Below are 20420 nucleotides of genomic sequence, written 5' to 3' on the forward strand. Positions count from 1 at the left end.
CGCGCATCGGGTCCTCGGAGCGTAGAAATACGAGGCGTGGATTTGGTCGTAGGACATTGGCATGATGGCTTCCGGAGCGAATCGAATGAACATAGATCCATCGTATGCTGTTGCCGTTGTACACCATGTTACACGGCTGGTTTTCCTCTTCCCGCCTCGCTATACTCAAGCGCCGACTCCTATGGCTCGCAGGTAGCCCACGCGATGGTCGTTGATATCAGTCGCACTGCTTCGCGCGTGGGGAATCCACTTTGGCTCGTCTTGGAATAGCCGCAGGGCCTTGATGTTGTCCCGCTCGTCCAGAGTAAAGCGATGGTAGATGCCAGCAGGCAGGACAAGTAGGTCGCCGGGCTGAACAGCCACCCGAATCCAAGCGTCAGACGGTGTTTCTGTTGAAGCATCGTCAGCAAGAGTGAGGGCGAAAAGGCTGCAGTGACGCACCGCGGACATCGAAGAAGCCGCTCCCGCTCAGTATGTATCGGATCTCTTCGTCCTCGTGCATGTGTCTGTGGCGGGGGAGCATTCGTCAGCGACAAAAGGGATGAGGAGATGGCCACGCACTCTTCGAAGAACCCCCTAATCTTCGCCTCGTAGGCCTCGCCCATGCCCTCCCTCGACACGTTAATCGTGTCCCTGTTCTTGTAACCCCGCTCCCGCGCAACCTCATCGACCTTGTCTTCATAGCCAGCGACGGGGATGTGCCACGTCAGCCCTGCTGGTCGCCAGGGACGTTGTCGAAGTACTTAGTATGCCCGCATGGTGTTGCTGCGCAAGGCGATTGATTGATTAATTTGATATATTCACATGTCAGACCATACCCCCCCTTGCACGGCTCGCTCCAACGCTAAGTCGCGCTCGCTCGCCAAGTCGCGCGAGCGAGAGCCCCCTCTAAAATACAACTTTGGCTGGCGCACGGACCTCTCAAAAGTCACGGGTTAAATCTAGTAGGGGAGAAAAAAATGGATTATGACAGCTATTTCGGGCCATCTCGGGCATGCATGGAGGGTCTTTTGGGCAGAGTCTGACTCGGGCTTATCGGGCAGGCATAGAGGAGTGCAAAAAGTGATGTATTTGCTAAGTACGACGAGACACGCTAATTAACCACGCGACGCGACGCGTTTGATCGCGTTACAGTCCGTTTTGACGCGTCCTTTCGCGCCATCCGCCCTAACACCATAAGCACCGTCTCCTGCTCCATCGTGCAGCCCAACAAACAGCGCTCTATCCACCCTCTTGCCCCATGGCCCCGCCATTTCGCTCCCGCAATAAGTCGTACCGCGCCGTCCACATCTAACACTAAGTCAGCAGAACGACAGACCGAGAGAAATGACACACCACAACGCACAGCCGACAGCGTTGCAGGCCCGCGTTGGCGTTGGCCTCCGGCGGCACCTGTAAAAATATGAGTCTTGACTGACGCATAAGGACGAAGAGAATGACAGCAAAAAATACCATCAATTTGAGGGCGGCGGGCCGAAAAGCACGGCAGAGAAAGTGAGAGAGGTGCCCGGACGCGTTATCGACCCAAGCTCCATCTTCACATGCCCGGTTAATCGGCGCCGCTGCGGCTGACGAGAGTAAGTCGGCAACAGGATAGACTGAGGAGAATGACACACCATGTGCGGCAGCACACAGCCGACAGCTTCGTTGGCCTCCGGCGGCCCAGACCTAGAAAAAAGTGAGCCTTGAATGATGCACTAGGACGGCAAAAATGACCTTAGGAATACCATCAAAACGACCGCGACAGCCAAAGTGGTGCAGCCTGTCGGGAGACGCGCAACCGGCCCGGAAACGGCGGCGGGGCTGAGACAAGGCGAACCCAGCCGAGAGCGTGACCAGAGTATGAACACGTGAAGAATTGACCTGGAAAGCAACGGCCGTGGTGCAACGCGGCAGCGGTCTGCATGTCGGCCCGGCTGGGAGAGCGGGTGAAAGAGATGACAGCAGGGGATGGCGCAATGCGAGGCTGGAGGACGGCGACGCGGCAGCAAGTGGGTGGCTCGACAGGCAGGTCGCCGAGATCAAATCAAGCGCTGAGCTGTCAAACAGTAAGTCGTGGATCACGGAAAGAAGGTCACAACATACCTGGGATATCATCAAAGATAGCGAAGGGAGTGCAGCCAAACAGTGCAGAAGGCAGCCATGGGATGGTTGCCGAGAGACAACTGAGGAGAAGTCAGTCACGGGTCAGCGGGCATCAATCCGAAAGACTCACCGAAGGACAGTCGCACACCAGGTGCCGACCAGGCACAGACGACCCAGTTGCAGCCGAGGCGGTATGTGTGCCTCCGGCGGCCCGGACCTGCAAAAAAATGAGCCTTGAATTCGGCATGAGAAGGCCCAAAATGGGGGCCAAAATACCATCAGATGGCATTGATGGCATCAAAGCAAGCCGAAAAAAGAACGTGAGAGACAACTCACAGCACTTGAACAGGCAAGGTCAAGGGACAGGGCCAGGGGAAGAACCCTGGCGCCGCAATACTGAGTCGGGGCAGAACGTGCCTCTGGCGGGTCAAAATCCTGGGCAAAAAGTCAACATTTGCCGCTCAAAAAAGGAGCCAGACAGTGCTTACGTAATGATCCGGTGATGCCCGTGATGGCCATCAAATCAGGAGGAAAGGACGAGTTGGACAGCACAGCTCTGGGTTGATTGTCAACAGATGGTCAGACAGCAGGAGAAAGTCATACTAGCATGGAGTCCCGCTCCATAAACCCCCGATGCCATGGGCATTGATGTGAGAGTGATGCGGTGATGGTGCATCACATTGATGCGGTGATGGCGGTGATGTGCCGCGTGATGCAAAGTTGTGTGCCAGGGAAGCCACCCTGGCAACGCAACACTGAGTCAGAGCAGGATGTGCCTCCGGCCTGCGTAAAAAATGAGCATTTTGTTGCTCAAAAGATGCGCTGGAAAGTGCTTACGTAATCATTCGGTGATGCCCGTGATGGCCATCAAACGGCAGGGAAAGGCTAGGTTCAAGAGGCTGCCAGCATAGATCTATCGTGAATGTCAGCAGATTGTCAGATAGCAAATATAGGAGAGGCATACCAGCATAAAACCATCAACGCCATACACAGCTGATGCGCTTGATGCGACGTGATGGCCCTGATGCGGACACAGCTGTTGATGGGCAGTGTCGATGCGGAGGCTCTTGGCAGAAGAATTTGGCTGCGGGTGAACAAGGCTCCGAGAGGTCAAAATCCTGTGGAAAGGATCAGCATCTTGGCGCTCGAACGGAAGACCGGCGAGTGCTTACGAGATTATTTGGTGATGCCCATGGATGCCGTCAAGCAGCGCGCAAACAAGTATGGACAATCCAGGCAGTGGCTCGCAATAAATCTAGCTCAGATCTTAGTAAAGAGTCAGGTAAATAGAACAGAGGTTCGCACCAGCAAAGGTTCACCCTCCCGATAGAGGTTCACCGTGGCGCGTAGATCATCTCCGACGCCTTCGTGCGGCATAGTGTACCGACAGAGGTCCCCCCCTCCCAGCTTGAACAGCGAATCTAGCTTATACATCAGAAGAATTTATGTCAATAGTGACGAGAAGCTCGTACCGGCATAGATTCATCCTCTGAGCATAAGTTCCCCCTCAGACGACCGTTATGGGATGCACCTGGCACCGCAATGTAAGCGCAGAGTCACAATAAAGTGATCTGACAACGTACCGGCATGAACCCCGTCCAAGTTCGACAAGGCGGTGAAGCCGACTGCCACGCGGTGTTGAAGGCGGTAGTGGGCAGTAGCTCCCTGGTGCACAGTGCCACGAAGGCTGAATGTTGCGTGGTGAGATTGAGGGTAGCGCAGCTGACAGCAGTGGTTAGCATCCATAGTGTCGTCCAAATCTGTGGGCTAGTAAGCGACAAACGGGCACAAAGGAAGGGAGAACGACGTACAGCGGTGAGACGAGCTCGTCGTGGTGAGGGTCGAGTGCGCGCAGAGGGAGGAAGAATGAGGCAATGGTGGTGGAGTGAAGACAAGAAGGGTTTGCGTGACCTTGTTGATGATTTGATTCGTGATGACGGGCATCACGTTGCGGCATTTTCGCTGTCACCGAGTCAGGGTCGGTGAACGGAGGTGATGGCAAAGCACTCACGAGTCAATGGTTATGCCCAGCGGGGGCTGCCCGCTGTAGTGCGCCAGTGGCCACCCATGCATCGGCACGCGCACAGACGCAGAGTAACCCCAGTCATAGCCCCAGCGCCCACTGCCTCCAGCAGGCGACCATGCAACGCGGAGTCGGCCCAGCGGTGGCGAATAGCGTTGTGGGAGGCGCATGTGGCCAGCGGCTGGATGATAAACGAAAGGGGGCGTTGCGGAGGGCGATGGCGATGGCGATGGTCAAGCCTGGATTGATGCTGATCACTCGCATGACTCACGAGCGACGGCGATATTTTTATCACGGAGTATGACTGAGCCGGGGTTAAAATTATTCCGGGCGACGGTATCCATGCCCGGCGGTCGAGAACGGCCCATGACGTAGTTGTTACGTGAATTATTTTTAGAGTCTGCGCAAGCAAGCTGGCTGTCTGCCAATAGACAGGATGGAGGACTGGTGGAAGCAATAGAAGTTTAGATAGTATTCAGAGAAAATTGCATTTTAGCAGGCCAAGTCCTTATCGTGGGCACACCGGGTATTGCCGGCCGACGACTATATTTAGTTGCCTCAGTAGTTACCGCGCACCCGTCGCGTCGCGAGCCTCGGGGAGCAGCAAATGACCGACGGCGAGGCGATTCAGGGTTGCTTTCGTTATCACGGAAGAAAGAAGCCGCCGACAGAGTAATATTAATGATCGGGAATGCCATGACAGGCCGGCCGAGGCGACCCTGATGTAACCCTGAGCGAGGCTCTCTGTATCGTCCTCCTCGCTCTGCTGGCTCCGCTCCTGCCCCATTTTCTCCTGCTAACGTTCCATTCCTTTTGTTTCCGAGTTTCAGCCAATCATCCCTTTTTTCGCGTCATTTTGTTCGGAGTTCACCGCAAAATGACGCGTTTCTTCTGTAGATATTGCTCTATTTTCCACTGCCCCACTCCCAGTGCCCGATGCGCGATATTGGTGCGCCATCACTAAGTACTACCCTTACCCAAATCCAGTAATTCATCCGGTATGGCTCGGATTCTCGCGCCGCTCCACCTACCGGCGGACTTCATTCAGGAAAGTTATTTATATCACGACTGTCAATCCCCCGAGGCTTGCCCGAGACTTATCGCAGAACACGATCCTGCTCCTTTCAACAAAAACCATTTTCTTTCATTTTGCGCCTCCATTGACCAAGCGGGCGCCGAGCTGGCCGATTAAGTCTACAGATATATATTAATAGACAAGCCCTACCCAGAACATGCCTCAGAACGACCCTCAATCGTACGATCTTCATGAATTAATTCCGGGGCTCACCCTGGTTTCCATTTCATGAAGGCCGTGTTGCCGCGCAAATTTCCGCACAACGTCCATTTGACAGATGGACAGCTGTCGCCGTTTGTGGAGCAAAGTATCTCCGTCTCGCGGACTTTGTGCTTGGTTCCTCTGCTTATCCAACGCTGGCTGAAAGAATATAGTCCCCACCTTTGAGCTTGAGGTAATTGGCAAGAATGCTTGAGACGCACTCGCGCGAGATATCCGGTACTCCCACTGCCCGCTCGCTTACGGCGTTGAAACCAACATGTCTCCATTTTGAAGAAGTTCTCGGTGGTAACGACATGCCCGTCGCTTACGCGAAGCGCCAGCCCTATAAGAACCCACGCCGTTCAACCATCGCGCGTGTCTCTCTTTCTCTTTCCCCCCATTCTCCCCCCCTTTGTGCTCGCTCCTCGTCGTCTTCAACGTTGCGTTGTAGGCTGCGACAATGCATGTGAGTCTCCCGCACTGCCTCGCTGACTTCACACTCACCGTCATGTCGCAGTCGTCGTTGCTCTCAACGACGCCGCCGGTGGTTCTCCTACTGGTGCCGACAACGCCCGAGTTGGCCTGTGGGTCACCATCCGCGCTCTCTGGTCCGTTGCGTCGCTCACCGTTGTCGACAGGTCATGGCTCTGGGATGCCGATGGTGGCCGTTGTTGCTGGAGCGGATCCAAGTGAGTTGTCGTCGTCGTCTTGACTTTGCGACTTATGGTCGTTTTCGCAGTATCTTCTGATGACAAGGGCGTTGCCTTGATGGGAACACGGGTTGACGTTGTCGTCGGGCCTGAAACTGGTGAGTGTAAACAACATCTATCCGCTCGTTTGCCTGGGCTTACCCCGCAGTAGGTTCCCTCCCGCGTTACGCTTACTGTCCAACTTGAAGTCGAGCGCCATGCTGCTGGTTCGACAGGCCACCGTTGCCCTCGTGTCTGCCGGGGACCTTGCGCTTGGTGAGTACTCTTCACGTTATTGGTCCGCTTGCTCACATATCAGTAGACCATCGTTGACGCCGCAGCCACTATGCTCGTCGTTGTGTCTACCATCCTCATCACCTCTATCATGAGTGAGTAGTCGCTTATCGGCTCATTCCCTGTGCTTACCTCGCCGTAGTTCTTGCGCTGCTGTTGTCAACGACCCCAGCGGACGCTTGCGCAAAAGGCTTTGCGAGCTCGTTGTGTAGGTCTGGTCTTCATTGCTGCCGAGCTTGCTGACTGACTCTTAGCGTGCATTCGGCGGGTTCCGAGGCGCCCGGTAGTTATCGCCGACTGTGAACGTGATGACACGTTGAGAGTGAGAGCTGGCGCTGCGCGTTGGGCCCGCAGGTATGAGTCTCTTCGTTGTCGTCGCCCAGGACATTGACCAGATTCTTGCTTAGCATCGATTCGGCGGTTCCGGAGGCATTCGCGGCAAGGAATTGCGGGGGGAGGTCGCTTGTGGTGGGGCACTGGTCGTCGTGGGTAGCAATGAGGGCGGAAGAGTGGACTTGAGCGAGTAGTGAGCGCCGTAGTAGACAGATTCGGCGCTGTTGCTGCTGAGTGAGCACTGAGGGGCCGCGGCTGGCGAGAATGCCGTCTACGGCAAGCGCTGCGGCTGTTGTGGTCCGTTGAGACGCGGAACACCTCTGCTGTGCCCGGGGCATGCGGTAGGCGGGCGGGGCGGGGCAGCAGGCGCGGGGAAAGAGACGGGAGAAGAGTGGTTGATAAGGGGCACGTGCCCGGCGACGGGTGAGTCAGGCCCGATCAGGCCGGTTGCCATCCCACGTTTTTTCCTCCCTCACCCTCACGACCATCCCCCGCCCCTTGTCCGGCCACTGCCGCCCGCCGTTGGATTGCCAGCCGGTGCGCGACAAGCGTGACATGGCTGGGTGTGAGCGGGACACGGCTCTACGGATGGAGCCGGTCGCTGGCCCACGCTTTTTCCTCATCGTGTGTATCGGGGGCAGAGTAGAGGTGAGTCTTGATGCTGTTCTTCTACAGTGCGGGCCTGACATGAAGCAAGCTTCCCACAGAGCTCATTGCGGGACGCGAAGACGGGGCGTTTGGAGCACGGATGAGGCTCTGGAGCCGGGGCGAGACGTCGAGACGGTAGAGAGCGTATTGTCGTGCGAGGTTTGAGGTGCGTGCTCCTGCGAGATTGACTTTCAAACAAGCATCCGTCGTAGAGTCGACTTGCATACACGAGAATCAATATATTTCGGCACCACCTTCTTCTAGACACCAAACACGCCGCTGCGCTTTGAGCTGACCGAGCCACGCGGGAGGTTGCGTCGCCAAATGCCCACCTCGACCCGCGGCATCTTCGATCCAGGGCGCGCGAATCAGACCTTCCACGCGGGAGGACAGGAGGGCTCTACCCCAACGCAGTGTTCCGTGTCGCGCGCATGTGGTACTGGGAATACGTCGCCTGTGGGACGCGCCTCGTCAAGGAGATCGGTGGGCTGCCCGAGAACGTCGTGTCATTCACCGAGGGCGTCGAGGAGGTATGTCTCTTTCTTCGCCGTTTGAATTGCGCTGACTTGTCTGCTGCAGATCGTACAATGTGTGTATTCTCCAGCGTCTCGCGCAATTTCCTGATAGCGGTCCCTTCAGCGCGGATAACCATGGGGCACGAGGTGATCGACAACCCATACCACCTCGCTGTCGTGCGCACAACCCTGACGCGCAACCTTCACGCTCGCTTCCCTGATGTCCGCGACGAGATCGTCTGTGGCTTCGACGAGATAGTTGGCCTGCGCACGGAGTGGAAGTCCGTCTATGTCCTGCCGACGATTATGGATATCGTCGCGCGGGTTAGCAATCGCCTGTTTGTTGGCTTGCCGCTCTGTACGTGCCCCAACAAGTTCTTGGATGCATTAATATCCATTTGCAGGTCTAAATAAGGCATACCTCGACAATAATGTGCAGTACACCATCGACGTCATGGCTAGCTCCAAGAACATCGGCCTGTTGCCGCCGTTCCTGCGCCCGTCAGTGGCTTGTCCTCGCAATTTGCATCCACATTGATAATTGGACAGGATGCTCGGCCCCTTGATCACCAAGCGGAACAAGTCGTTCGACACGGCCATGCGGTTACTAGGGCCGGTCGTGGCAGAGCGGATGCGGCAGGAAGACGAGTACGGGCCGGATTGGTCGGGCAAGCCCGTGCGTCTCCGTTTACTGCTTCACTTTGTGCTGAACAGAACACCGATTCAACAGAACGACTTGATCTCGTGGATCCTCGAAATTGCACACGGGGACAACCGAACTGTGGAGGGCATTGTCATGCGCATCCTGGCGGTCAATATGGCGGCCATCCACACGACCTCTATGGTGCGCCCTTTGTCTTTCTGTTCTTCTATGCGAATCCGATGCCGTACCCAGGCTTTCACCCACATGCTGTACTCGCTCGCGTCGTTCGAGCCCGCGAAATATCTGCTGCCCATGCGCGCCGAGGTCGAGGCGGTGATCGCAGACGAGGGGTGGAGCAAGGCCGCGCTGGGGAACATGCACTTGATCGACAGCTTCCTCCGCGAGTCGCAGCGCATGCATGGGAACGGCCCGGTTGGCATGACCCGCCGTGTGGTTGCACGCGACGGCGTGACGCTATCGGACGGGACATATTTGCCCCACGGTGCATTCATCTGCGTTGCTGCAATGCCTGCACACGTCGACGACGGTGAGCCCCATTCTTCCCGGCCCGAATTTCACCCTGAGCAGTGGAACCAGCCAACTACGAGAACGCGAAGGAGTTTGATGGTTTCCGCTTCGCACGCGAGCGAGACGCCCAGATAGCGAAAGAGGAGGCGGAGCCCAGTGTCGAGAAGCATGCGTTGGGGCGGCAAATGATCACCACCGCTCCGGACCACCTGCCCTTCGGCACCGGCAAGCACGCCTGTCCCGTGAGCACTTCTTTCTTGCGCTCTACTTTTGATAATGGAACCAGGGCCGCTTCTTCGCCGCAACCGAGCTCAAGGCTATGCTCGCACACCTCGTGCTGAACTACGATGTGAAAGCCGTCGTCGATGGCGTGCGGCCTCCTGACGAGGTCTATGGCATTCGCATAAATCCGAACACGCGGGGGCAGGTGTTACTGCGCAAGAGGGTGGAGTGATAGGGATTTCCTGAAATCAGCGGCTCGGAATCGCAATCGAGTAAATGGAGATGCTGGCCGTGGCCGTAGTTAATTGTTTAGCTCTGGTCGTATTGAATGTCACTCAATCGCAAAGTAGCGCGCATCGGGTCCTCGGAGCGTAGAAATACGAGGCGTGGATTTGGTCGTAGGACATTGGCATGATGGCTTCCGGAGCGAATCGAATGAACATAGATCCATCGTATGCTGTTGCTGTTGTACACCATGTTACACGGCTGGTTTTCCTCTTCCCGCCTCGCTATACTCAAGCGCCGACTCCTATGGCTCGCAGGTAGCCCACGCGATGGTCGTTGATATCAGTCGCACTGCTTCGCGCGTGGGGAATCCACTTTGGCTCGTCTTGGAATAGCCGCAGGGCCTTGATGTTGTCCCGCTCGTCCAGAGTAAAGCGATGGTAGATGCCAGCAGGCAGGACAAGTAGGTCGCCGGGCTGAACAGCCACCCGAATCCAAGCGTCAGACGGTGTTTCTGTTGAAGCATCGTCAGCAAGAGTGAGGGCGAAAAGGCTGCAGTGACGCACCGCGGACATCGAAGAAGCCGCTCCCGCTCAGTATGTATCGGATCTCTTCGTCCTCGTGCATGTGTCTGTGGCGGGGGAGCATTCGTCAACAACAAAAGGGATGAGGAGATGGCCACGCACTCTTCGAAGAACCCCCTAATCTTCGCCTCGTAGGCCTCGCCCATGCCCTCCCTCGACACGTTAATCGTGTCCCTGTTCTTGTAACCCCGCTCCCGCGCAACCTCATCGACCTTGTCTTCATAGCCAGCGACGGGGATGTGCCACGTCAGCCCTGCTGGTCGCCAGGGACGTTGTCGAAGTACTTAGTATGCCCGCATGGTGTTGCTGCGCAAGGCGATTGATTGATTAATTTGATATATTCACATGTCAGACCATACCCCCCCTTGCACGGCTCGCTCCAACGCTAAGTCGCGCTCGCTCGCCAAGTCGCGCGAGCGAGAGCCCCCTCTAAAATACAACTTTGGCTGGCGCACGGACCTCTCAAAAGTCACGGGTTAAATCTAGTAGGGGAGAAAAAAATGGATTATGACAGCTATTTCGGGCCATCTCGGGCATGCATGGAGGGTCTTTTGGGCAGAGTCTGACTCGGGCTTATCGGGCAGGCATAGAGGAGTGCAAAAAGTGATGTATTTGCTAAGTACGACGAGACACGCTAATTAACCACGCGACGCGACGCGTTTGATCGCGTTACAGTCCGTTTTGACGCGTCCTTTCGCGCCATCCGCCCTAACACCATAAGCACCGTCTCCTGCTCCATCGTGCAGCCCAACAAACAGCGCTCTATCCACCCTCTTGCCCCATGGCCCCGCCATTTCGCTCCCGCAATAAGTCGTACCGCGCCGTCCACATCTAACACTAAGTCAGCAGAACGACAGACCGAGAGAAATGACACACCACAACGCACAGCCGACAGCGTTGCAGGCCCGCGTTGGCGTTGGCCTCCGGCGGCACCTGTAAAAATATGAGTCTTGACTGACGCATAAGGACGAAGAGAATGACAGCAAAAAATACCATCAATTTGAGGGCGGCGGGCCGAAAAGCACGGCAGAGAAAGTGAGAGAGGTGCCCGGACGCGTTATCGACCCAAGCTCCATCTTCACATGCCCGGTTAATCGGCGCCGCTGCGGCTGACGAGAGTAAGTCGGCAACAGGATAGACTGAGGAGAATGACACACCATGTGCGGCAGCACACAGCCGACAGCTTCGTTGGCCTCCGGCGGCCCAGACCTAGAAAAAAGTGAGCCTTGAATGATGCACTAGGACGGCAAAAATGACCTTAGGAATACCATCAAAACGACCGCGACAGCCAAAGTGGTGCAGCCTGTCGGGAGACGCGCAACCGGCCCGGAAACGGCGGCGGGGCTGAGACAAGGCGAACCCAGCCGAGAGCGTGACCAGAGTATGAACACGTGAAGAATTGACCTGGAAAGCAACGGCCGTGGTGCAACGCGGCAGCGGTCTGCATGTCGGCCCGGCTGGGAGAGCGGGTGAAAGAGATGACAGCAGGGGATGGCGCAATGCGAGGCTGGAGGACGGCGACGCGGCAGCAAGTGGGTGGCTCGACAGGCAGGTCGCCGAGATCAAATCAAGCGCTGAGCTGTCAAACAGTAAGTCGTGGATCACGGAAAGAAGGTCACAACATACCTGGGATATCATCAAAGATAGCGAAGGGAGTGCAGCCAAACAGTGCAGAAGGCAGCCATGGGATGGTTGCCGAGAGACAACTGAGGAGAAGTCAGTCACGGGTCAGCGGGCATCAATCCGAAAGACTCACCGAAGGACAGTCGCACACCAGGTGCCGACCAGGCACAGACGACCCAGTTGCAGCCGAGGCGGTATGTGCCTCCGGCGGCCCGGACCTGCAAAAAAATGAGCCTTGAATTCGGCATGAGAAGGCCCAAAATGGGGGCCAAAATACCATCAGATGGCATTGATGGCATCAAAGCAAGCCGAAAAAAGAACGTGAGAGACAACTCACAGCACTTGAACAGGCAAGGTCAAGGGACAGGGCCAGGGGAAGAACCCTGGCGCCGCAATACTGAGTCGGGGCAGAACGTGCCTCTGGCGGGTCAAAATCCTGGGCAAAAAGTCAACATTTGCCGCTCAAAAAAGGAGCCAGACAGTGCTTACGTAATGATCCGGTGATGCCCGTGATGGCCATCAAATCAGGAGGAAAGGACGAGTTGGACAGCACAGCTCTGGGTTGATTGTCAACAGATGGTCAGACAGCAGGAGAAAGTCATACTAGCATGGAGTCCCGCTCCATAAACCCCCGATGCCATGGGCATTGATGTGAGAGTGATGCGGTGATGGTGCATCACATTGATGCGGTGATGGCGGTGATGTGCCGCGTGATGCAAAGTTGTGTGCCAGGGAAGCCACCCTGGCAACGCAACACTGAGTCAGAGCAGGATGTGCCTCCGGCCTGCGTAAAAAATGAGCATTTTGTTGCTCAAAAGATGCGCTGGAAAGTGCTTACGTAATCATTCGGTGATGCCCGTGATGGCCATCAAACGGCAGGGAAAGGCTAGGTTCAAGAGGCTGCCAGCATAGATCTATCGTGAATGTCAGCAGATTGTCAGATAGCAAATATAGGAGAGGCATACCAGCATAAAACCATCAACGCCATACACAGCTGATGCGCTTGATGCGACGTGATGGCCCTGATGCGGACACAGCTGTTGATGGGCAGTGTCGATGCGGAGGCTCTTGGCAGAAGAATTTGGCTGCGGGTGAACAAGGCTCCGAGAGGTCAAAATCCTGTGGAAAGGATCAGCATCTTGGCGCTCGAACGGAAGACCGGCGAGTGCTTACGAGATTATTTGGTGATGCCCATGGATGCCGTCAAGCAGCGCGCAAACAAGTATGGACAATCCAGGCAGTGGCTCGCAATAAATCTAGCTCAGATCTTAGTAAAGAGTCAGGTAAATAGAACAGAGGTTCGCACCAGCAAAGGTTCACCCTCCCGATAGAGGTTCACCGTGGCGCGTAGATCATCTCCGACGCCTTCGTGCGGCATAGTGTACCGACAGAGGTCCCCCCCTCCCAGCTTGAACAGCGAATCTAGCTTATACATCAGAAGAATTTATGTCAATAGTGACGAGAAGCTCGTACCGGCATAGATTCATCCTCTGAGCATAAGTTCCCCCTCAGACGACCGTTATGGGATGCACCTGGCACCGCAATGTAAGCGCAGAGTCACAATAAAGTGATCTGACAACGTACCGGCATGAACCCCGTCCAAGTTCGACAAGGCGGTGAAGCCGACTGCCACGCGGTGTTGAAGGCGGTAGTGGGCAGTAGCTCCCTGGTGCACAGTGCCACGAAGGCTGAATGTTGCGTGGTGAGATTGAGGGTAGCGCAGCTGACAGCAGTGGTTAGCATCCATAGTGTCGTCCAAATCTGTGGGCTAGTAAGCGACAAACGGGCACAAAGGAAGGGAGAACGACGTACAGCGGTGAGACGAGCTCGTCGTGGTGAGGGTCGAGTGCGCGCAGAGGGAGGAAGAATGAGGCAATGGTGGTGGAGTGAAGACAAGAAGGGTTTGCGTGACCTTGTTGATGATTTGATTCGTGATGACGGGCATCACGTTGCGGCATTTTCGCTGTCACCGAGTCAGGGTCGGTGAACGGAGGTGATGGCAAAGCACTCACGAGTCAATGGTTATGCCCAGCGGGGGCTGCCCGCTGTAGTGCGCCAGTGGCCACCCATGCATCGGCACGCGCACAGACGCAGAGTAACCCCAGTCATAGCCCCAGCGCCCACTGCCTCCAGCAGGCGACCATGCAACGCGGAGTCGGCCCAGCGGTGGCGAATAGCGTTGTGGGAGGCGCATGTGGCCAGCGGCTGGATGATAAACGAAAGGGGGCGTTGCGGAGGGCGATGGCGATGGCGATGGTCAAGCCTGGATTGATGCTGATCACTCGCATGACTCACGAGCGACGGCGATATTTTTATCACGGAGTATGACTGAGCCGGGGTTAAAATTATTCCGGGCGACGGTATCCATGCCCGGCGGTCGAGAACGGCCCATGACGTAGTTGTTACGTGAATTATTTTTAGAGTCTGCGCAAGCAAGCTGGCTGTCTGCCAATAGACAGGATGGAGGACTGGTGGAAGCAATAGAAGTTTAGATAGTATTCAGAGAAAATTGCATTTTAGCAGGCCAAGTCCTTATCGTGGGCACACCGGGTATTGCCGGCCGACGACTATATTTAGTTGCCTCAGTAGTTACCGCGCACCCGTCGCGTCGCGAGCCTCGGGGAGCAGCAAATGACCGACGGCGAGGCGATTCAGGGTTGCTTTCGTTATCACGGAAGAAAGAAGCCGCCGACAGAGTAATATTAATGATCGGGAATGCCATGACAGGCCGGCCGAGGCGACCCTGATGTAACCCTGAGCGAGGCTCTCTGTATCGTCCTCCTCGCTCTGCTGGCTCCGCTCCTGCCCCATTTTCTCCTGCTAACGTTCCATTCCTTTTGTTTCCGAGTTTCAGCCAATCATCCCTTTTTTCGCGTCATTTTGTTCGGAGTTCACCGCAAAATGACGCGTTTCTTCTGTAGATATTGCTCTATTTTCCACTGCCCCACTCCCAGTGCCCGATGCGCGATATTGGTGCGCCATCACTAAGTACTACCCTTACCCAAATCCAGTAATTCATCCGGTATGGCTCGGATTCTCGCGCCGCTCCACCTACCGGCGGACTTCATTCAGGAAAGTTATTTATATCACGACTGTCAATCCCCGAGGCTTGCCCGAGACTTATCGCAGAACACGATCCTGCTCCTTTCAACAAAAACCATTTTCTTTCATTTTGCGCCTCCATTGACCAAGCGGGCGCCGAGCTGGCCGATTAAGTCTACAGATATATATTAATAGACAAGCCCTACCCAGAACATGCCTCAGAACGACCCTCAATCGTACGATCTTCATGAATTAATTCCGGGGCTCACCCTGGTTTCCATTTCATGAAGGCCGTGTTGCCGCGCAAATTTCCGCACAACGTCCATTTGACAGATGGACAGCTGTCGCCGTTTGTGGAGCAAAGTATCTCCGTCTCGCGGACTTTGTGCTTGGTTCCTCTGCTTATCCAACGCTGGCTGAAAGAATATAGTCCCCACCTTTGAGCTTGAGGTAATTGGCAAGAATGCTTGAGACGCACTCGCGCGAGATATCCGGTACTCCCACTGCCCGCTCGCTTACGGCGTTGAAACCAACATGTCTCCATTTTGAAGAAGTTCTCGGTGGTAACGACATGCCCGTCGCTTACGCGAAGCGCCAGCCCTATAAGAACCCACGCCGTTCAACCATCGCGCGTGTCTCTCTTTCTCTTTCCCCCATTCTCCCCCCTTTGTGCTCGCTCCTCGTCGTCTTCAACGTTGCGTTGTAGGCTGCGACAATGCATGTGAGTCTCCCGCACTGCCTCGCTGACTTCACACTCACCGTCATGTCGCAGTCGTCGTTGCTCTCAACGACGCCGCCGGTGGTTCTCCTACTGGTGCCGACAACGCCCGAGTTGGCCTGTGGGTCACCATCCGCGCTCTCTGGTCCGTTGCGTCGCTCACCGTTGTCGACAGGTCATGGCTCTGGGATGCCGATGGTGGCCGTTGTTGCTGGAGCGGATCCAAGTGAGTTGTCGTCGTCGTCTTGACTTTGCGACTTATGGTCGTTTTCGCAGTATCTTCTGATGACAAGGGCGTTGCCTTGATGGGAACACGGGTTGACGTTGTCGTCGGGCCTGAAACTGGTGAGTGTAAACAACATCTATCCGCTCGTTTGCCTGGGCTTACCCCGCAGTAGGTTCCCTCCCGCGTTACGCTTACTGTCCAACTTGAAGTCGAGCGCCATGCTGCTGGTTCGACAGGCCACCGTTGCCCTCGTGTCTGCCGGGGACCTTGCGCTTGGTGAGTACTCTTCACGTTATTGGTCCGCTTGCTCACATATCAGTAGACCATCGTTGACGCCGCAGCCACTATGCTCGTCGTTGTGTCTACCATCCTCATCACCTCTATCATGAGTGAGTAGTCGCTTATCGGCTCATTCCCTGTGCTTACCTCGCCGTAGTTCTTGCGCTGCTGTTGTCAACGACCCCAGCGGACGCTTGCGCAAAAGGCTTTGCGAGCTCGTTGTGTAGGTCTGGTCTTCATTGCTGCCGAGCTTGCTGACTGACTCTTAGCGTGCATTCGGCGGGTTCCGAGGCGCCCGGTAGTTATCGCCGACTGTGAACGTGATGACACGTTGAGAGTGAGAGCTGGCGCTGCGCGTTGGGCCCGCAGGTATGAGTCTCTTCGTTGTCGTCGCCCAGGACATTGACCAGATTCTTGCTTAGCATCGATTCGGCGGTTCCGGAGGCATTCGCGGCAAGGAATTGCGGGGGAGGTCGCTTGTGGTGGGGCACTGGTCGTCGTGGGTAGCAATGAGGGCGGAAGAGTGGACTTGAGCGAGTAGTGAGCGCCGTAGTAGACAGATTCGGCGCTGTTGCTGCTGAGTGAGCACTGAGGGGCCGCGGCTGGCGAGAATGCCGTCTACGGCAAGCGCTGCGGCTGTTGTGGTCCGTTGAGACGCGGAACACCTCTGCTGTGCCCGGGGCATGCGGTAGGCGGGCGGGGCGGGGCAGCAGGCGCGGGGAAAGAGACGGGAGAAGAGTGGTTGATAAGGGGCACGTGCCCGGCGACGGGTGAGTCAGGCCCGATCAGGCCGGTTGCCATCCCACGTTTTTTCCTCCCTCACCCTCACGACCATCCCCCGCCCCTTGTCCGGCCACTGCCGCCCGCCGTTGGATTGCCAGCCGGTGCGCGACAAGCGTGACATGGCTGGGTGTGAGCGGGACACGGCTCTACGGATGGAGCCGGTCGCTGGCCCACGCTTTTTCCTCATCGTGTGTATCGGGGGCAGAGTAGAGGTGAGTCTTGATGCTGTTCTTCTACAGTGCGGGCCTGACATGAAGCAAGCTTCCCACAGAGCTCATTGCGGGACGCGAAGACGGGGCGTTTGGAGCACGGATGAGGCTCTGGAGCCGGGGCGAGACGTCGAGACGGTAGAGAGCGTATTGTCGTGCGAGGTTTGAGGTGCGTGCTCCTGCGAGATTGACTTTCAAACAAGCATCCGTCGTAGAGTCGACTTGCATACACGAGAATCAATATATTTCGGCACCACCTTCTTCTAGACACCAAACACGCCGCTGCGCTTTGAGCTGACCGAGCCACGCGGGAGGTTGCGTCGCCAAATGCCCACCTCGACCCGCGGCATCTTCGATCCAGGGCGCGCGAATCAGACCTTCCACGCGGGAGGACAGGAGGGCTCTACCCCAACGCAGTGTTCCGTGTCGCGCGCATGTGGTACTGGGAATACGTCGCCTGTGGGACGCGCCTCGTCAAGGAGATCGGTGGGCTGCCCGAGAACGTCGTGTCATTCACCGAGGGCGTCGAGGAGGTATGTCTCTTTCTTCGCCGTTTGAATTGCGCTGACTTGTCTGCTGCAGATCGTACAATGTGTGTATTCTCCAGCGTCTCGCGCAATTTCCTGATAGCGGTCCCTTCAGCGCGGATAACCATGGGGCACGAGGTGATCGACAACCCATACCACCTCGCTGTCGTGCGCACAACCCTGACGCGCAACCTTCACGCTCGCTTCCCTGATGTCCGCGACGAGATCGTCTGTGGCTTCGACGAGATAGTTGGCCTGCGCACGGAGTGGAAGTCCGTCTATGTCCTGCCGACGATTATGGATATCGTCGCGCGGGTTAGCAATCGCCTGTTTGTTGGCTTGCCGCTCTGTACGTGCCCCAACAAGTTCTTGGATGCATTAATATCCATTTGCAGGTCTAAATAAGGCATACCTCGACAATAATGTGCAGTACACCATCGACGTCATGGCTAGCTCCAAGAACATCGGCCTGTTGCCGCCGTTCCTGCGCCCGTCAGTGGCTTGTCCTCGCAATTTGCATCCACATTGATAATTGGACAGGATGCTCGGCCCCTTGATCACCAAGCGGAACAAGTCGTTCGACACGGCCATGCGGTTACTAGGGCCGGTCGTGGCAGAGCGGATGCGGCAGGAAGACGAGTACGGGCCGGATTGGTCGGGCAAGCCCGTGCGTCTCCGTTTACTGCTTCACTTTGTGCTGAACAGAACACCGATTCAACAGAACGACTTGATCTCGTGGATCCTCGAAATTGCACACGGGGACAACCGAACTGTGGAGGGCATTGTCATGCGCATCCTGGCGGTCAATATGGCGGCCATCCACACGACCTCTATGGTGCGCCCTTTGTCTTTCTGTTCTTCTATGCGAATCCGATGCCGTACCCAGGCTTTCACCCACATGCTGTACTCGCTCGCGTCGTTCGAGCCCGCGAAATATCTGCTGCCCATGCGCGCCGAGGTCGAGGCGGTGATCGCAGACGAGGGGTGGAGCAAGGCCGCGCTGGGGAACATGCACTTGATCGACAGCTTCCTCCGCGAGTCGCAGCGCATGCATGGGAACGGCCCGGTTGGCATGACCCGCCGTGTGGTTGCACGCGACGGCGTGACGCTATCGGACGGGACATATTTGCCCCACGGTGCATTCATCTGCGTTGCTGCAATGCCTGCACACGTCGACGACGGTGAGCCCCATTCTTCCCGGCCCGAATTTCACCCTGAGCAGTGGAACCAGCCAACTACGAGAACGCGAAGGAGTTTGATGGTTTCCGCTTCGCACGCGAGCGAGACGCCCAGATAGCGAAAGAGGAGGCGGAGCCCAGTGTCGAGAAGCATGCGTTGGGGCGGCAAATGATCACCACCGCTCCGGACCACCTGCCCTTCGGCACCGGCAAGCACGCCTGTCCCGTGAGCACTTCTTTCTTGCGCTCTACTTTTGATAATGGAACCAGGGCCGCTTCTTCGCCGCAACCGAGCTCAAGGCTATGCTCGCACACCTCGTGCTGAACTACGATGTGAAAGCCGTCGTCGATGGCGTGCGGCCTCCTGACGAGGTCTATGGCATTCGCATAAATCCGAACACGCGGGGGCAGGTGTTACTGCGCAAGAGGGTGGAGTGATAGGGATTTCCTGAAATCAGCGGCTCGGAATCGCAATCGAGTAAATGGAGATGCTGGCCGTGGCCGTAGTTAATTGTTTAGCTCTGGTCGTATTGAATGTCACTCAATCGCAAAGTAGCGCGCATCGGGTCCTCGGAGCGTAGAAATACGAGGCGTGGATTTGGTCGTAGGACATTGGCATGATGGCTTCCGGAGCGAATCGAATGAACATAGATCCATCGTATGCTGTTGCTGTTGTACACCATGTTACACGGCTGGTTTTCCTCTTCCCGCCTCGCTATACTCAAGCGCCGACTCCTATGGCTCGCAGGTAGCCCACGCGATGGTCGTTGATATCAGTCGCACTGCTTCGCGCGTGGGGAATCCACTTTGGCTCGTCTTGGAATAGCCGCAGGGCCTTGATGTTGTCCCGCTCGTCCAGAGTAAAGCGATGGTAGATGCCAGCAGGCAGGACAAGTAGGTCGCCGGGCTGAACAGCCACCCGAATCCAAGCGTCAGACGGTGTTTCTGTTGAAGCATCGTCAGCAAGAGTGAGGGCGAAAAGGCTGCAGTGACGCACCGCGGACATCGAAGAAGCCGCTCCCGCTCAGTATGTATCGGATCTCTTCGTCCTCGTGCATGTGTCTGTGGCGGGGGAGCATTCGTCAACAACAAAAGGGATGAGGAGATGGCCACGCACTCTTCGAAGAACCCCCTAATCTTCGCCTCGTAGGCCTCGCCCATGCCCTCCCTCGACACGTTAATCGTGTCCCTGTTCTTGTAACCCCGCTCCCGCGCAACCTCATCGACCTTGTCTTCATAGCCAGCGACGGGGATGTGCCACGTCAGCACGCCCATCTGTGCCAGAGTGTCGGCGGACACCGGGCGGCTGGGGACGGGCTCGTGCGCGAGTCGCTGGTCGCAAGGGACGTTGTCGAAGTAGTATGCCCGCATGGGAGATGGCGGAGAAAAGAGAAGAGGCGATTTCCTTTTTGGGAAGACCCATTTTCTTTTCTGATCCCGCCACCTTGGGGCCCACTTCCAGGTCAGGTCGGCCTCCTTGAAGATTAAGGATAGCTCCGCGGGCGATGATATAACCATCCCGCGACCTTCGTTTTGCTGGATGGCAAGTAAATTACTTACACTCTGACAGTCCTGGTGTCAGGCTGACAAAACACAAATAGAATGTCTGTCCATTCGGGGTCCCATCTACGGTGGAACCTATCATACAACTCGGTCATGTCGACACTCTGGTTGGCCTCCGCCCTATGCTGTTCAAAGTGCGCATAAATTCCCCGCACATAATATTTGGGAGAATCAATCGAGTTAGCCTGTTCTCGTTCGAAATTTGAG

The 20420-nt window shown here is 56.3% G+C and overlaps 5 protein-coding genes across 5 annotated transcripts; 2 read left to right on the forward strand and 3 right to left on the reverse strand.

The window, feature by feature from the left end:
• Positions 1-165: 165 nt before the first annotated feature.
• MIND_01332300 (1,2-dihydroxy-3-keto-5-methylthiopentene dioxygenase) lies at positions 166-4029 on the reverse strand (the record flags this gene model as incomplete). Its single annotated transcript, XM_037369771.1, has 16 exons — positions 166-389; positions 442-506; positions 562-715; positions 1133-1290; positions 1346-1392; positions 1453-1568; positions 1617-1668; positions 1717-2033; positions 2086-2165; positions 2216-2302; positions 3075-3203; positions 3258-3340; positions 3391-3510; positions 3558-3616; positions 3669-3845; positions 3897-4029. The coding sequence occupies 16 exons, from the start codon at positions 4027-4029 to the stop codon at positions 166-168; spliced, it is 2001 nt and encodes a 666-aa protein (XP_037213767.1).
• Positions 4030-7779: 3750 nt separating this feature from the next.
• MIND_01332400 (uncharacterized protein) lies at positions 7780-9488 on the forward strand (the record flags this gene model as incomplete). Its single annotated transcript, XM_037369772.1, has 9 exons — positions 7780-7878; positions 7928-7937; positions 7988-8221; positions 8268-8364; positions 8413-8539; positions 8594-8707; positions 8759-9053; positions 9104-9276; positions 9321-9488. The coding sequence occupies 9 exons, from the start codon at positions 7780-7782 to the stop codon at positions 9486-9488; spliced, it is 1317 nt and encodes a 438-aa protein (XP_037213768.1).
• A 283-nt stretch (positions 9489-9771) lies between these two features.
• MIND_01332500 (1,2-dihydroxy-3-keto-5-methylthiopentene dioxygenase) lies at positions 9772-11978 on the reverse strand (the record flags this gene model as incomplete). Its single annotated transcript, XM_037369773.1, has 11 exons — positions 9772-9995; positions 10048-10112; positions 10168-10348; positions 10739-10896; positions 10952-10998; positions 11059-11174; positions 11223-11274; positions 11323-11639; positions 11692-11771; positions 11822-11906; positions 11966-11978. 11 exons carry the CDS (start codon positions 11976-11978, stop codon positions 9772-9774), a joined length of 1338 nt encoding a protein of 445 aa, XP_037213769.1.
• A 5401-nt stretch (positions 11979-17379) lies between these two features.
• On the forward strand, positions 17380-19088 carry MIND_01332600 (uncharacterized protein; the record flags this gene model as incomplete). Its single annotated transcript, XM_037369774.1, has 9 exons — positions 17380-17478; positions 17528-17537; positions 17588-17821; positions 17868-17964; positions 18013-18139; positions 18194-18307; positions 18359-18653; positions 18704-18876; positions 18921-19088. 9 exons carry the CDS (start codon positions 17380-17382, stop codon positions 19086-19088), a joined length of 1317 nt encoding a protein of 438 aa, XP_037213770.1.
• A 283-nt stretch (positions 19089-19371) lies between these two features.
• On the reverse strand, positions 19372-20021 carry MIND_01332700 (1,2-dihydroxy-3-keto-5-methylthiopentene dioxygenase; the record flags this gene model as incomplete). Its single annotated transcript, XM_037369775.1, has 3 exons — positions 19372-19595; positions 19648-19712; positions 19768-20021. 3 exons carry the CDS (start codon positions 20019-20021, stop codon positions 19372-19374), a joined length of 543 nt encoding a protein of 180 aa, XP_037213771.1.
• Positions 20022-20420: the final 399 nt, after the last annotated feature.

This window comes from Mycena indigotica (assembly GCF_014461135.1).
Source record: "Mycena indigotica strain 171206Taipei chromosome Unknown Mind.scaff0015, whole genome shotgun sequence".
Lineage (NCBI taxonomy): Eukaryota > Fungi > Basidiomycota > Agaricomycetes > Agaricales > Mycenaceae > Mycena > Mycena indigotica.